General features: G+C 33.9%; 1 protein-coding gene across 1 annotated transcript; it reads left to right on the top strand.

Annotated features, from left to right (window-relative positions):
- Window positions 1–6,751: 6,751 nt before the first annotated feature.
- Window positions 6,752–11,735, top strand: LOC121786774. Its single transcript, XM_042185400.1, has 5 exons — window positions 6,752–6,941; window positions 9,602–9,867; window positions 9,988–10,199; window positions 10,364–10,631; window positions 11,215–11,735. Exons 1-5 carry the CDS (start codon window positions 6,752–6,754, stop codon window positions 11,458–11,460), a joined length of 1,182 nt encoding a protein of 393 aa, XP_042041334.1. The 3' UTR covers window positions 11,461–11,735.
- Window positions 11,736–15,582: the final 3,847 nt, after the last annotated feature.

The following is a 15,582-nucleotide window of genomic DNA, read 5'->3' on the forward strand; positions in this document are numbered from 1 at the left end:
AAGTAGGAAATAATGAGGGAAGGGGCGAAAATTTTGATGGTGTGCACAAGGAAATTATTTAAATCCTCTATTAAATAGAATAGGATTTAAATTTGGTAATTTCTTTATAGGAAAAGACTCTCATAAAATAGGCAGCAATAAAATAGATTTCCCCAAGGAAATTAAGCTAAAAAAGTGTGGGATGGAGGCATAATAAAAGGAAAATATTCACATCCTCAATTAATTTGGCTTAGGTATTAATTTGGTATTGAATAAAGGGAATTCCACAAAATAGGAAACAAATATATTCTCCTCTACAAATAGGGGGGCCGAAAATTGGCTTAATTAGCCATAAGGAAATAATGCAACTCTTAATTTAATTGGGGTGAGGGAATAAAATGTGGCAAGATTTAATTGGATTTAAAATAAATGAAGGAATCAACAAGGTACCAATTTTATCAAAGAAACTAATCCATCCTCTTAATTCAAGTAGAGGATATTCGAAACTCACAAAAATAATAGGTTAGAGTTCGAGTTTCATGTAGCACAATTTAGGGATAATTTGATTTGGATTTAATTTGGATGAATATCCCAAAATAATTAATTAAATCCCAGAAAATTTCCAATAATTGGAGGGGCCGACAATAACCACTTTATTTGGCTAGAACAAGATGCATGATCTTTATTTAAATTGATTTCCCACATTAAATATAACTAGCACTTCATTCCAACTTCCCCATGACGATTTATTCCACATAATCAAACTCAATCACGTAGCAACAATTTAAATTTCATAAATGAAATTTCCAATCGACATATCTTAAATAAATGTCACAAAATTTGGGATGTTACATCATTCATAATCGCGGTCCCTCATTATTTACTCTATCCTATACATTGCAGTTCACATATTACGCATTATATATTCAATAAAATTGATTATCCATTATCATTAGGTGCATTGTTTGTATTGATTTAAACTACTACACTAGCCATGCCTTATCTACACCCTAAAGAAATGATACATAATCGCGGGACTTCAGAGTGATTTTGTCTCTCACCCTATACTACACCCCTAGCCCCCAGAATTGGGCAACCCTAGACCATAACATGAACCCTAAAGGACAACAACTCAAAACTGGCCAACATGTTTTAACATGATATCACAATACACGAAATACGTGCTCAATAAGTAGCAGATACAAAGACTGATCCGAATTGGTATTGAGACCTTCTTCCATTATTGAGAGAAAAACGATTGCTACAACGCCAGCGAACCACGATTGTAATACCGAGGATCCGGCAACCGAGAGGCGAGAATTGCAACGTGCGAAATACTAAATTGAAAATTGCAGAGATGGAAGACTGAGAAAATGCGTCTGAAATGAGTGAGAATAACACAAAAACTGCAAGATCTTCAAGGGAGGAAATCATAGAAGTTTCCATAACCACCAAATTAGTGTTTCCCTATTATGACCTTCCTCGAATTTTAATTGAATAAATATAATATTTAAATTCAATATTTTCGACCATAGGATGGAGGAAATAAACGGCTGAGATCAAGAAGGAAAAAGGAGGAAATATGGAAAAAGGAAATGAATACATCCCTATATATATATAGGGATGTATTCATTTCCTTTTTGTATCTTTTGTTCTTTGTTCTTTTTAATCTCAGCCCCACGATTTTGTCATCTGACGGTTAGATTGGTGCCACGTGTCATTTAATAATGCAGACTTTCAGTTGAATAATGCACACCAACTAATTATACACCATTATAGTGTAATAATGCAGATTTTCAGTTGAATAATGCACACCGACTAATAATGCACCATTATAGTGTAATAATGCAGATCATGTGGACCGTTGATGAATGAGATCTAACGACCCATATTAAGAAGAATAAAGGATCTAAGGGTTGAATAGGAGAATAACGCTCCCCTATATATATATATATATATATATATATATATATATATATATGATCAAAACAAGTATTGGCTTAAACCAAGAAATGCAGACGGTTTTCTGTCCATTGGATTAGCCCATCTAATCTTAAGATTACATTAATTAACGGCTAGATTTATTGGGTAGATATTAATATTTTAATTACTTATAATCTTAAAAGGTTAATTATGTAAATTGCATTATGTCGTTAGTTATAGTATTTCCTATAATTTTGCTCCGTCATCTAATGTTCCTTTTATATGATCATGACCTATATTTTCATCTATTATGACATATTAGAATAAATTAAATTTTTGTGGTATAAAACATAATCCCTGTGTTATGACTTGAATGTAATTATATTTTGACCCTATTTTACCATGGTTTTTATTATGACACATAACATTAATTAGTATGACCCAAAGATATGTCTATATTTTTGGGTAATTTTTTTTGTCGTGCTTGAATTGTAAAGGCGTTTTTAGTATGGTTATGTCATATAATCCCTGTGTTATGACTTGAATGTAATTATATTTTGACCCTATTTTACCATATTTTTTATTATGACACATAACATTAATTAGTATGACCCAAAGATATGTCTATATTTTTTGGGTAATTATTTTTTGTCGTGCTTGAATTGTAAAAGCGTTTTTAGTATGGTTATGCCATATAATCCCTGTGTTATGACTTGAATGTAATTATATTTTGACCCTATTTTACCATATTTTTTATTATGACACATAACATAAATTAGTATGACCCAAAGATATGTCTATATTTTTGGGTAATTTTTTTTTGTCGTGCTTGAATTGTAAAGACGTTTTTAGTATGGTTATGCCAAGAGTAAAAACGGAACGTCAGTTTATATTTTTGAGTAATGATCCCATGATTTCTGCGAAGAAAAAACAGAACGTCAGTTTATATTTTTTAGTTCCCATATTACCCTTTTATGCCTCAATTCGTTACTATTATGACCTAACAAAATGGTTGACAAGACTAAATCGTGGTCGTTCATAATCAGATCATCCGTTCCATATTTGGTCTGTATTTTTGTACTTAAGGGCGTATTTTGATAGATTAAGACCCAGGGAGATGATCAAAATAAAAATGCATTTAAATCCAGAAATGCAGCCCAAATCTTGGCCCTAGGATTAGATGATCTAATGGTCAATAATTAACAAAAACACGGAAGGTCATTATTAAGCATATTTAGGTCATATTATAATATTTGGGTTTAATGTCATGCTAAGATCATTTTAGGTCATGCTTTGTTAGCATTACCTAAAAGTGCCCTACGTATGATATTATTCTGCGTTTCTGTATTTAATCTAGTTTTGCATTGATCAAAACTCTCTCTCTATATATATATATATCAAAATATCATCAATTAGAGTTTTAGATAGAATCACCATCTATCTAAAATCATGAATTCAGATGTCTATTTGGATAACTATATGAAGAGATAGCAACTAAACTCAGTTTTAAAAGATTACTAAAATAATTGCTTGACTTGTAAAAAAGAAACATAGTTTGTAATTTGATCTAAATTGAGTTAGAAAAACCCAGTTAAAAAGTCTAAAAAGAAACAGTACAGAAGAGTCTAGCAAAAAAAAAAAATAATCAGTAAGCCTTTACAACACTTACTACGTGATTTAAGTATGTCCAAACATGATTCTGCTAAACCATCTTCTTAATTCTGAAGATATATATAAAAAATCAGGAATTCAGATGTCTATGAATATAAAAGAAAATGAGTTAGTGAAAAAACCTTTATTAAATAGAAAAATACAGTAAGAAAGATTATAAAGAAAGAGTACAAAAGAGCCTAGCAAAAACAACAAAATTAGTAAGCCCTTACTACATACTAACTGGAATGCATCACTTTTTACCTTACTTACTATTTACTATGTCCAAGAATGATTATGATAAATAATAGAAAACCAAAAAAAAAACATAAAACACATAAAAGTAAAGCCAAACAAATACTAAAATAAAAAAAGGCATAAACCATCATTACAAAAAAAGTTCATCTTAGAGGTGTTTACTAATAACAAAATAGATAATGACAAAAATCAAAATCAAGAACTGCTAACTGCTGTAACATAGTCCATCAACTAAACCTCCAAAAAACTAAGATGAAAGTTCAGATAAGTTAAAAAAAGTTGAGCAAAAAATAAAAAACAGATAAACACTTAAGATTCTCCAAAGCTAATATGCTCCAGATAAATCCTGAGTGTAACTGACAGAAGCCTCATCATCATCTTCAATGACATTCACTTTCTTCATCTTCTTCTTGATCTTACCAAAACAGACATCATCACAACTATCAAACTCATCTTCCAAGCATCGGTTCACACTTCCTTAAGCAATCCATTCAATCTCATTTTGTTTAGTAACAACTGATAAATCAAGTGTGACAAAACCTTTGCCAGAGACCAGAAAAAAATACAAAAATGAGAATTTTAGTTACCCAAAAACATATGTAACATAGGTCAGCTTAATTTTCTTAAAAAAATACCCCTACAATATCAGATTCAAAGAGTAAATCAGCCAACTTGCCGTCAGTATTCAGAACTTGTGATGCAATGTTCTCAGGAACAAATTTCTCAACAACTTCTGGAATATTACAAATTTTGTTAACTGTATATGGATACCTACGGTAATATTCCTTGCTATTCCTGCTTTGTATCTTAAACAACACTGCTTGACTCAATAGCAGCTCCTAAATTTTTCTAGGAACATACTCCATAGCAGAATTCTAAAACAAAAAAAAAACATATTAAAAAAGAAAATATAACTACTACTGAAGTTAAATTATTTCAGTGATGTTTTATTACCTACATATTACTCCCTATCAAGTCGGAGACCCTTTTTCCAATTAGTTGAACCACTTCTCTATCCCACAACAAAAGGGATGCATTACTTGAGTCATCAACAATGTTCACAATAAACCTAAACCTGAAAAAGAGGAAAAGATTATTGAATTTAATAACTTCTTGACAAAAATGAACAAAAGAAACCAATTTATTCAAAAAAAAGGAGTAGGCAGATTAATACCTTTCAACAACAACATCAAAATTCTTAATACAGAAATCACACCTAAACTTCTTGTCATCCAACATTTTGACTTTCCTGACACAAGTCTTACATGCTAAATAATACCATTCTCCAAAATGAGGCTCAATTGATTCCACTTTACCAAAAACCCAATATGATCCATCCTGATGACCAAAATCAGTAATAAACTATTCCAACATTAAAAAAAATATAGTCTGGATTCTTAATGACTATATGCTTTTAAAAATGATATGTATATAAAAAAATAATTTACAAATAAGAACATAATATACCTCTAAACAAACAACATCACCAAGAGACTTGACATCAAGGTCATCAAACTCTCTACTAATCCTTACTCCAGTTTGATCCACAATCCCTTGTTTAAGGAAAGCATCATCATGTTAAATCCTATACATTACAATTCACATTTGTTAAAATCAGTCACCCTTAAAAAACTAACAATATAGTCTTAACTCAAGGTAACAATACTTGTTCCTAAATTCCTTCACTACATCAATATCAACATTGATCAAAATCTTGGATGCTTGATAATGAGTGAACACCCCAACCTCACCTAAAAATATAATAAAGAAACATTAAGACAAATACATGACAGCCACAAAACTATAGATAAATAAGATAGAAACACAATCTCTGAAAACATTAGGCTTACAAAACTGCACTATGATTATAGGAACAGTCCCTTCAGCCTTGGTCAATTGAGACAAATAAGATTCCACATTGGAATCCCAAATTGTACAGAAAATTTTATTATGGTTGTTAAAAAAGTAGCAGAGTTAGTTTCAAAAAGAGAATATGAAAAATAAGTATGAAAGATAAAGGTTTAAAATTAGTATGAAACTTACTGCTCATCACTGATTTCAACTTCAATCAACCTGTATCTACTTTGCTTGACAACACTTCCGGGGGAAGTAATGACCCCAATGATATCTGCCAAAAAAAAGAGATCAATGTACCAATAGATTGAAAAATAAGGTCTGCAATGAATAATATATCCAAAGTCTTATACCAAAATAGGATGTATGGTCATCATTCTCATTGCTTAATATATCACCAAATGATTTAAATGAAAACACCATGGGTGGAAATTCATTATCTCTGACTTCATACATCTCAGGACTAGTCCTGTAATTCATAAAGAGTCTATATGGATGATTAGTAGCTTTGTTTCTAAGGGTGTTGTCCCTAACAAAGAAGTTTTTTATATAATAGATGCCTCCTTCTCTAAGTTTGTGTTCCAGATTCTGAAGAACTTTTTTTGGGAATGTGGCTTGAATGTATGTCCCTTGAAAATAAATTAAATAAGATCTTACATATTAGATATATATCAGACATGAAAAATGGAAGAATATATTAGATATTAGATATATATCAGAAAGCTAAAATATACACTAAGTTATATGTGTATTCTTTTGCAGGTACAGAATATACATATTCAAATTACATTTAGGAGAAAAAAAATTTATCTCCCAAATGCATCCTCAAAGCCTCTCTTTCTCTAAAACCGTAAACCCTAATCTTATCCCCTTCCCTTTCCACCCTCTCCTTCCCGCCTCCCATAAGCCTATCAAACTCAAACTTCACTGCCAAATTATCCCCAAATTACCAGCCCAAAATGCCACCCACCGCCGTGACTTCCGCACTTTCGCCAGACGGAGCAAAGGAAAGCCTTGAGGAAGCATCAACGGCGGCGCGGATCTCCTCCGGGAGTCCAAGCGGAATGCTCGCCGGAGAAGCAAGAAAATGGCGGAGAGCCTATTTTACCGATTGAAAAATCCCCACAAGAACTACCTGGATAATTTTTCGGATGAGAAGCTTCAGATGATTGGTTTGGGGTATGATAGGTTGGTGAGGTTCATGGACAAGGACGACCCTAATTTGAAGCACCCATATGATTGGTATAAATATGGCGAATTCGGGCCCTATTCCTGGCGTAAGATCGTATTGGGCGACCCCATTCGCGGCGACTTTTCCGATGAGCGCGTGACGATGATTGGCGAGGTCAGAGATTAGGAGGAGTGAGAGAAGATTGATCAACATGACATGGCGAGGGAGTTTCAGAGGAGATTGGACGCTGTAACACCCCAAATTTTTGTGACTTTTATTTAATATGTCAATTTGGAAATTTCATTTATGAAATTTATGTTGTTGCTACGTGACTGAGTTTGAGTATGTGGAATAAACCGTCATGGAGAAATTGGAATGAAATGCTATTTATAGTTTAATGTGGGGAAAATCAATTTCAATAAGATCATGCATCTTTTTCTAGCCAAATAAAGTGGCTATTGTCGGCCCATCCAATTATTGGAAATTTATTCTTTCTTGGATTTAATTAATTGTTTTGGGATATTCATCCAAATTAAATCCAAATCAAATTATCCCTAAATTGTGCTACATGAAACTCGAACTCTAACCTATTATTTTTGTGAGTTTCGGATATACTCTACTTGAATTAAGAGGATGAATTAGTTTCTTTGATAAAATTGGTACCTTGTTGATTCCTTCATTTATTTTAAATCCAATTAAATCTTGCCACATTTTATTCCCTCACCCCAATTAAATTAAGAGTTGCATTATTTCCTTGTGGTTAATTAAGCCAATTTTCGCCCCCCCTATTTGTAGAGGAGAATATATTTGTTTCCTATTTTGTGGAATTCCCTTTATTCAATACCAAATTAATACCTAAGCCAAATTAATTGAGGATGTGAATATTTTCCTTCTATTATGCCTCCATCCCACACTTTTTTAGCTTAATTTCCTTGGGGAAATCTATTTTATTGCTGCCTATTTTATGAGAGTCTTTTCCTATAAAGAAATTACCAAATTTAAATCCTATTCTATTTAATAGAGGATTTAAATAATTTCCTTGTGCACACCATCAAAATTTTTGCCCCTTCCCTCATTATTTCCTACTTGGAGATTTAATTTATTTTGTTCCTTTGTTTATGGAATATTCATTGACTTTTTTCTTAAATTGTGAATCTATTGCTCTCCAAGTAAATACCAAATAAATTCCTTATTGAATTTATTAACCTAATTTTTGAAATTTTGCCTTCTTTTTAATTGTGGGATTATATTTATTGGCCTCTATTTTATTCCTCCACAATTAATTAATTAATTTATAGGATTAAACCTAGGACTATATAATCACCTAAACTAAACCCTAGCCCCCATTCTCCCTCATAATTTTCGTGCCTCACCTCTCCTCCCTCTCTTCAACCTCTCCAAAATTTCTTCCATCCTTGTTCTTGCATCCATTGAAGTTCTATTTTCAAGAGTTCCCGACGAATCACATCAATCTTTGCTTCTACCGTTTGGTTTTCGATTCAAGAAGGTATAACTAAATCTTTTCCTCATCTTCTCCATTGAAACCTTGTTCTTGATTCATTCATGCATATAGTGAGTGTAGAAATCACAGATTGCAAAATTAATCGGTGGGAATTTGTGTTTGTATGAGAAAAACTGTGAATATGCGATTGTGAATGAATATGTGCAAAGTTTGAATGATTCATTGGTGAATGATGTGTGGTTATATGAGAACATGATTGTGAGAACCTTTTGAAGCATGTTTGTGTGTGGGAAGCATGAAAATTTGTGTTTGGTTGAATGAGGAAGAAACCCTAATTTTGAAATTTTAAGACCTGAAAACTGTGTTGTTCGGACAGTGGATTTCGACATGTGTTTGACTAACCAAAGGATCTTATTTTATTTCAAATTTTTAACTGAGTCAACTTCAAGGTGTTTTCTGTGTGGTGTGTAAATTTCAGCCCCTTTTGACGAAAGATGAATGTTTAATAAATTTTTGAAGTCGACTGCGCAATTCTGCCAGAAACTTGTATTCTCGCCAAAAAAGTTTCGTTTTCTATTTGACCGACCAAATGGCCTTATTTTGATGTGAATTTTGAACTGAATGAAATTCAAAGTGTCTTCTGTGTTTTGTGAAAGTTTTAGCCTCATTGGGCATCGGATGAAGTTTTGGTGAATTTTTCAATTGAACTGCACAGTGCTGCCAGAATTTTTATATTCCGACCAGAGAGTTGCATTAATGTTTTGACTGACGAATCGACATGATTTGAGTGAGAAATTTTAACTGGATGAACTTGAATGTGTCTACTGTGTTGTGACCAATTTTTAGCTTCATATGAGGTCGGATGGAATTTTGGTGATTTTTACAAACAAACCGCGCAGTTCTGCCAGATTTGTTGTTATGTGGAAATATCACTTGTTGCCAAATTTTAATGAATTATATGATGCATGTATGATTTGGGAAGGTATTCTATGACGTGATTATGTGTGACACGTTGAGAAATATTATGGCATGTTGTTCCTTAGGTTGATGAATGCTGGGATGGGTAAATTAAGGGAATGATAAAAGGAACGATAGGAAATGCATGGTAATGTGAATTTATGGAAGGCTGATTTGTGTTGTGATGATTGACAAGGGTTATTGTGTGTACGTGAGCACAAGGAACGAGGGTTGCCTTAAGTGGATATTGAATTGATTAAACGAACGAGGTGGGCTTTCTTTTCAAATTTCTTTATTTTTCGAAAATACGATGTGGTGTTAGTGCTTCTAATTTTGAATTGTTTCAGGGATCTTTAAGAAACTTCTGTTGGTTTTCTTTGTGGGATTCTTGGCTTGGGCCTATCAGGCAATAAAGCCTCCTCCTCCAAAGATCTGTGGCTCGAAAGACGGGCCTCCAGTTACAGCTCCAAGAATTCAGCTCAAGGATGGAAGGCACTTGGCTTACAAAGAATTTGGTGTCCCAAAGGATAATGCAAAGCACAAGATTGTGTTTGTCCATGCCTTGGATACTTGCAGGCATGATGTGTCTGCTATAACTTCTGGACTCTCGCCGGTAATGCTAATGCCACTTCCTATCTGTCGCCTGCTGACTGGCTCTGATACAACCATTTTACAAGTCATATGAAGCAGCAGCATGTGAGCAGACTCTTTTGGTTTGTTTCAATATAAACTGGATTTTGTTGAAAGTGGAGGGATCTATATCGTTTCATTCAACAGACCTGGTTATGGAGAGAGTGATCCAAACCCTGCCCAAACACTTAGAAGCATTTCTTCTGACATCGAGGAGCTTGCTGATCAGTTGGGATTAGGATCCAAATTTTATGTTGCTGGATTCTCCTTGGGTGGCCAGATTGTGTGGACCTGCCTCAAGCACATTCCTCACAGGTACGTTTTCTTCGTACCTGTCCTTGAGTAGCTACACTAATTGGTGTATTCCTGTGGTTTGGACTTTGGAGTATTACTGATTGAATCTATGATATTTTTGTATTTTAAGCCCAAATCAATTTCTTCATTGTAGTAATTGAATATTTAACATCCCGGGTGTGCAGGTTGGCAGGAGCAGCTCTGATTGCACCACCGGTGAATTATTGGTGGAAAGGTATTCCTTCGAACCTCTCTGCAGAAGCATATAAGAAGCAGCTTCTTCAGGACGAATGGGCGCTTCGTGTAGCTCACTATACTCCGTGGCTTATCTACTGGTGGAACACCCAAAAGCTGTTTCCTTGTATGAGTATTATTGCTCGCAGCACCAAAGTTCTCTCTCAACAAGACGTAGAACTAATGCCAAAGATTCACTCCTTAAAACAAGAGACTGCGGTAATGGTTACTATGTTCTTGAGTGCACACAACAGGAAAAGTAAAATATAAACCGACCAGCTTCCCTTACCTAGACACGGAACATATCTTTTGCTAGATCATCTTTACTTATGCAGCATAAAATCGTGTAGGATTTCAATGTGGGTGGTTGTATACATTATCATCCTGAAGTGTTTGAGAGGCCATGTTCTGATACTTGCATATCAATTTTGTGCTATATTGCTTATTTTTATTGGTGGCAAGGTGTGCCTTTAAACCTGAAAATACATGATTTGATAAAGTATAAACTAGGTGAAGCAAAATCTCTTTGGAAATGTCATGAATTTACATCTGCTGATTTTCTTACCTTTATCCTCATGCATATTGTCTAGCCAATACTAAAACTAAGTCGATATCTTTTCCTCATCAGTCTCCTGCAGAAGATGCTGTCACCTTTGTCGAGACTGTTCCATAGCCATATTACACCCCCTCTGCTCTGCCTTGAACATTTTCTCATTTGTGAATATAACAAAGTCATGTCAATTTAGGTGTGTGTAGATATATGATTCAGTATTTAAAGTTATCACTCAAATTTGCAAACCAGGCACAGGTAAGACAGCAAGGTGACTACGAGTCAATTCACCGCGATCTGGCATTTGCCTTTGGGAAGTGGGAATTCGACCCAACGGAATTGAGAAACCCCTTTGCAGAAGGGTCAGGCTCTGTTGATATTCTGGTCCCTGCCACACTGCAGCGTGAGATTAACTATCACGAGGTTCGTGGTGCTGGCCACAAGTTTCTGTACGCTGATGGAATAGCTGATTCGATCATACAAGCACTTGTTTCTTAGGATGCCTGCACCAGGTTATATATACATATATTCTCATTGTATCACATTTATTACTGCTGCATCAGTTAGTTATCTTGTTTCGTCAAGATGAGTAGAGTGGTCATCTGTATGGAGAATTGCTTGGGAGTATATGTAAAATATTTCATCCTACGCTGCAGATTTCTTTTAATTATGGATTTAGGGTTATTAGTTTTGGATGCATGCACTATTTTTGTAAAACAAAAGAAAGGAAAAATGTATCTCTTGGATTTTAGCAAAAGATTTTTTACTTGGAATTAAACATCTACATTTGCTTATTTATTCATTCACCAGTTTTATCTCGTGTTTATTGTAATTAGTACACAATCTTTTCGCAGATGTGGAGTATGATTTTTCAACAATTTAGAGAAAAGACCTGAATCTAGACGTAATGAATCTAGCAATTAGCATAAGAGCATGATTAATGCCGCGGGCCGGACCACACTTGGGTCCTGGCCAGCGGCTTGGAACGTTGGAGGGGAGAGAGACGCCGCGCCTGGTGACGAAGGAGAGTCCCTGGGTTGCACCCGGTTGGGTCCTGGCCTGGCGTTGCACACTCCCGGGGCGGGCCGCAATTCAATTTTATTTTTCTTTTTTTTTTAAATTGATTTTTTTTGGGTTGTTGCACATGCATACCTTCATATTTGTTGTATTTTCGAGTTGAGGAGAGAAGTAGTTCACGAAAATGAAAGTAGAGAAAGAAAATGAAAAAGAGAGGGGAAGAAGATGACTTCGTGGGGGAACAAAGGAGGGGAGAAGAAAAATGAGAAAATTTTAGGTTTAATATATTTAATGGGCTGAGCTTTATTTCAATTTTATGTATTTAAGTATTTGTTTAATTTAATGAGCTAGCTTTTTTTCTATTTTTTTAAAATTTTAAATTTCTATGTCTGTGATTTTTAATTTCCGAATTATGAATGAATTTTTCGTGTTATAATTGCTTAACGTTTTCTATTTTACGAGTGAAATAGCTTTTAGTTGCGAATATTGCAATTTAATAGTTGTGGCCTGCAGGGTTATGAGAGTTGTGGCATGACCCTGAAAATTAGGGGAATGATGACGTGGAGGGAACTTGAGGCCTGAATCCATGCCGGGGGTTAATGACGCTCTAAGGGCTTGATTTCTAACAATTCGTCCACCTCACTTTTTCCGACAACAGATAATTAGCATGATACAAACCCCTGAAAGTTTTATTAACACTTAACAGAAAGACAATCAAAAGTATATTAGAAATAATGAGTCAGTGAACAATCACAATGTATGTTTTGGTCGTTTGGAAGACGCCTGAGATACGCAGCAAAAGCACAATGAACATCCCAAAAATCAATTACCAAGAACCAAGTCAAGATGCCCTCGCTTGTCGCCCGTCACACGGTGCACTATGCACTACACCATGGTACCCGACACAAAACACGAGGCAAGAAGGCCAACAGCACGCACATATGAGCTTCATAACCCATCACTTATCACTTGTAGATATAATTGCTACACTTATTAATGAAGCCTCTTAATAATATTAACGAAGGCTCATTTTTAGATGTTGGATTAATTAATCTAATATGATAAACTTTAATTCACCATTTCTTACTCATTGGAAATCGGATTAGAAAACATAAATATACAATATCATCTACTCGAAACGTAAGTCGATTATATATTATTTAATTTAACAAAAAATAATCTTTTGTTACTTGTACAACTTGGTCAAATTGCGCTCAGCAGGCTAGATTTCAACAACTTTTTCCTCCAATCAATAAATCTATACACTCGCCAACAAACAGCTCGTTAAATGAAAATGTTTTCTTTTTCTTTTTCTTCTTCTATTTTTCTTCGAGACAATATGAAAATGTATTCATTTTTGGAACGTAGAATTTGTCAATCTATCCGTTTTTTTATTGCATTACGCATTTTCCTTCGTATGGTAGGCGTCCTTTTTTCCAGGAACTAGTATTACATTTTCATGTTATATTTCACATTATATTATTGATGATGCTTCTTTTGTTACTCCATGTGTATTTTTCCGTATAATATCATTATATATTTATATTGCATGATATCATATGTATAATTATACATACCTACGTACATATGATCAGTATATTAATATGAGCAGATATTCCACATAAAATAAAATAAAATTGTAACGTCACCCTTAACACCCTCACCGGTAAGCTGGCACCGAAAGCTAATATTTGCAGTTGCCGTTGAATGAATGTAGTCTTACTATTGAATGTAGACTCACTAATATTTGCACTTGAATGTAGTCTCACTTTTGAATTTAGACTCGCTATAGCAAAGCAACATCCACAAGATCAGGTTAAATGCATTTGAAAGTTTCAATATTTTTTTATAGATAATTAATTTGCTGGTTTCAATATTTGACCGGAATAATAAATATTTAACTTATAAATTTTAATAAAGTTCAAATCAATCTCATAAGCTTTAAAATTAAGTTAATAATTATGGGTAGATTGGTGGCATGTGATGTCTATTTACTAAAAGTATAAAACTAAAATGAGATACGTACTTCTTTATTTATTACTAATTGTCAAAATAAAAAAATATGAGACATTTTATGGAGACGGGATGGATTAGAAAATTTCGGTTAATTACAAAACTTTCGATATACGAGATCATGTAATAGGATTTCATCTCTCGTATGCAATTTAGAAATCATTTGACAATAACATATATAATTTACAAATCATTTAACACACAAAATTATATTTTTTCTAATTTTTGTCTGTTTTTTTTTTGGGAAAGCTGGTAAAATAAAATAGTGAGCGAGGGGGAAGTCAGGCGGCCGAAATACGCACGTGAGTGTAATGAGATAGGGATGGGACACGTGGAAGGTAGAGGGTAGCTAAAGGGAGGACACGTGTCGACGACGTGCCATGCAATATTTTCAGACAAATAAAACTGAAATCCCCTTTACGCCATATCCCTTCATTTTCTCAACCATTTCCGCCTTTTTCGTAAACTCATCTCACTCTCTCTTTCCCCTCTTTCTCTATATAAATATATACTCCTACATCACACATACCATTAATTATGTCGTCGTCAATCTACTAATACTATATTTTTATTTGTAGCCGAGCTCTATATATATGTGCATATGTGGTAATGATATTTAAAAATAAGATGGTAGCTTGAAAATTGATCTGACCATTCTTTTGCAAGCACAGCCATTTCAGTTGAAACTCGACAAGTGTTGGATTCCAATGTAACCCCTCTCTCTCTGATCATATCCATTGTTTTTTATGAAGGGTTTTGCATATGATACCCATTCCTTTTCTTTTAATCATCGGAAGGGAGGATAATATTATTCAGTTTGTGAATTCCATTACATTATTTCTTCTTTTTCTTCTCCAATATATATCGGTTGTCTCTCTTCAGTTATAAGTTCTTTTAGGCACCTTTAAATAATTCAATTATACTACTACTAAACAATTTAATCATAGCAGTAATAGTAAGTGTCAGGAAAAATATGGATATAAAATGTTAGGTATAAGATGCTGGAGTTGGCGTAGTAATTTTCCTCCGTGAAGGTTTGAGTTTATGATTTGATATGGCAAAAATCTGTGTGCATTTATGATCCCTTGTAAATTGTTATTAAATTGACTAAGGGCTCACTTATTTTCAGTCAATCTAAGGTTTATTAAACTGGTATGATTAGGATGGATTTTTTGTAACTTCCCCGGCCAAATGTATAATTAGGATGGATTCATCTATTGTAATGAATTACATTTAGGGTTCACTTATTTTCATTTTTATTAAGCATAATTAATACTACTACTATATAATTACGGCGGCATGTATAGGTCGCGCGTCTCTGTTTGATATTGGAATTTAGATTAGTTTCGGTAGAAATCATTAGTTAGTAGTATGTAGCATGAAGATGAAGTAAAAATTCAATGGTCCAGACATATTGTCACGTGGTGTGTACAACCAATTACCTTGCAGAAATAAAAAGTAAAAAGAAAGTGATTTCTTCAATGATGATTGGTTAGACCACACTAAGTGTTAATATGTCCTTACCACTGACGAACTAGCTGTAATTGGGGAAAATACATGCACAAAATATGGTTATGCATTTCAAGAAAA

Source organism: Salvia splendens, chromosome 22 (assembly GCF_004379255.2).
Source record: "Salvia splendens isolate huo1 chromosome 22, SspV2, whole genome shotgun sequence".
In the NCBI taxonomy this organism is placed as follows: Eukaryota; Viridiplantae; Streptophyta; class Magnoliopsida; order Lamiales; family Lamiaceae; genus Salvia; species Salvia splendens.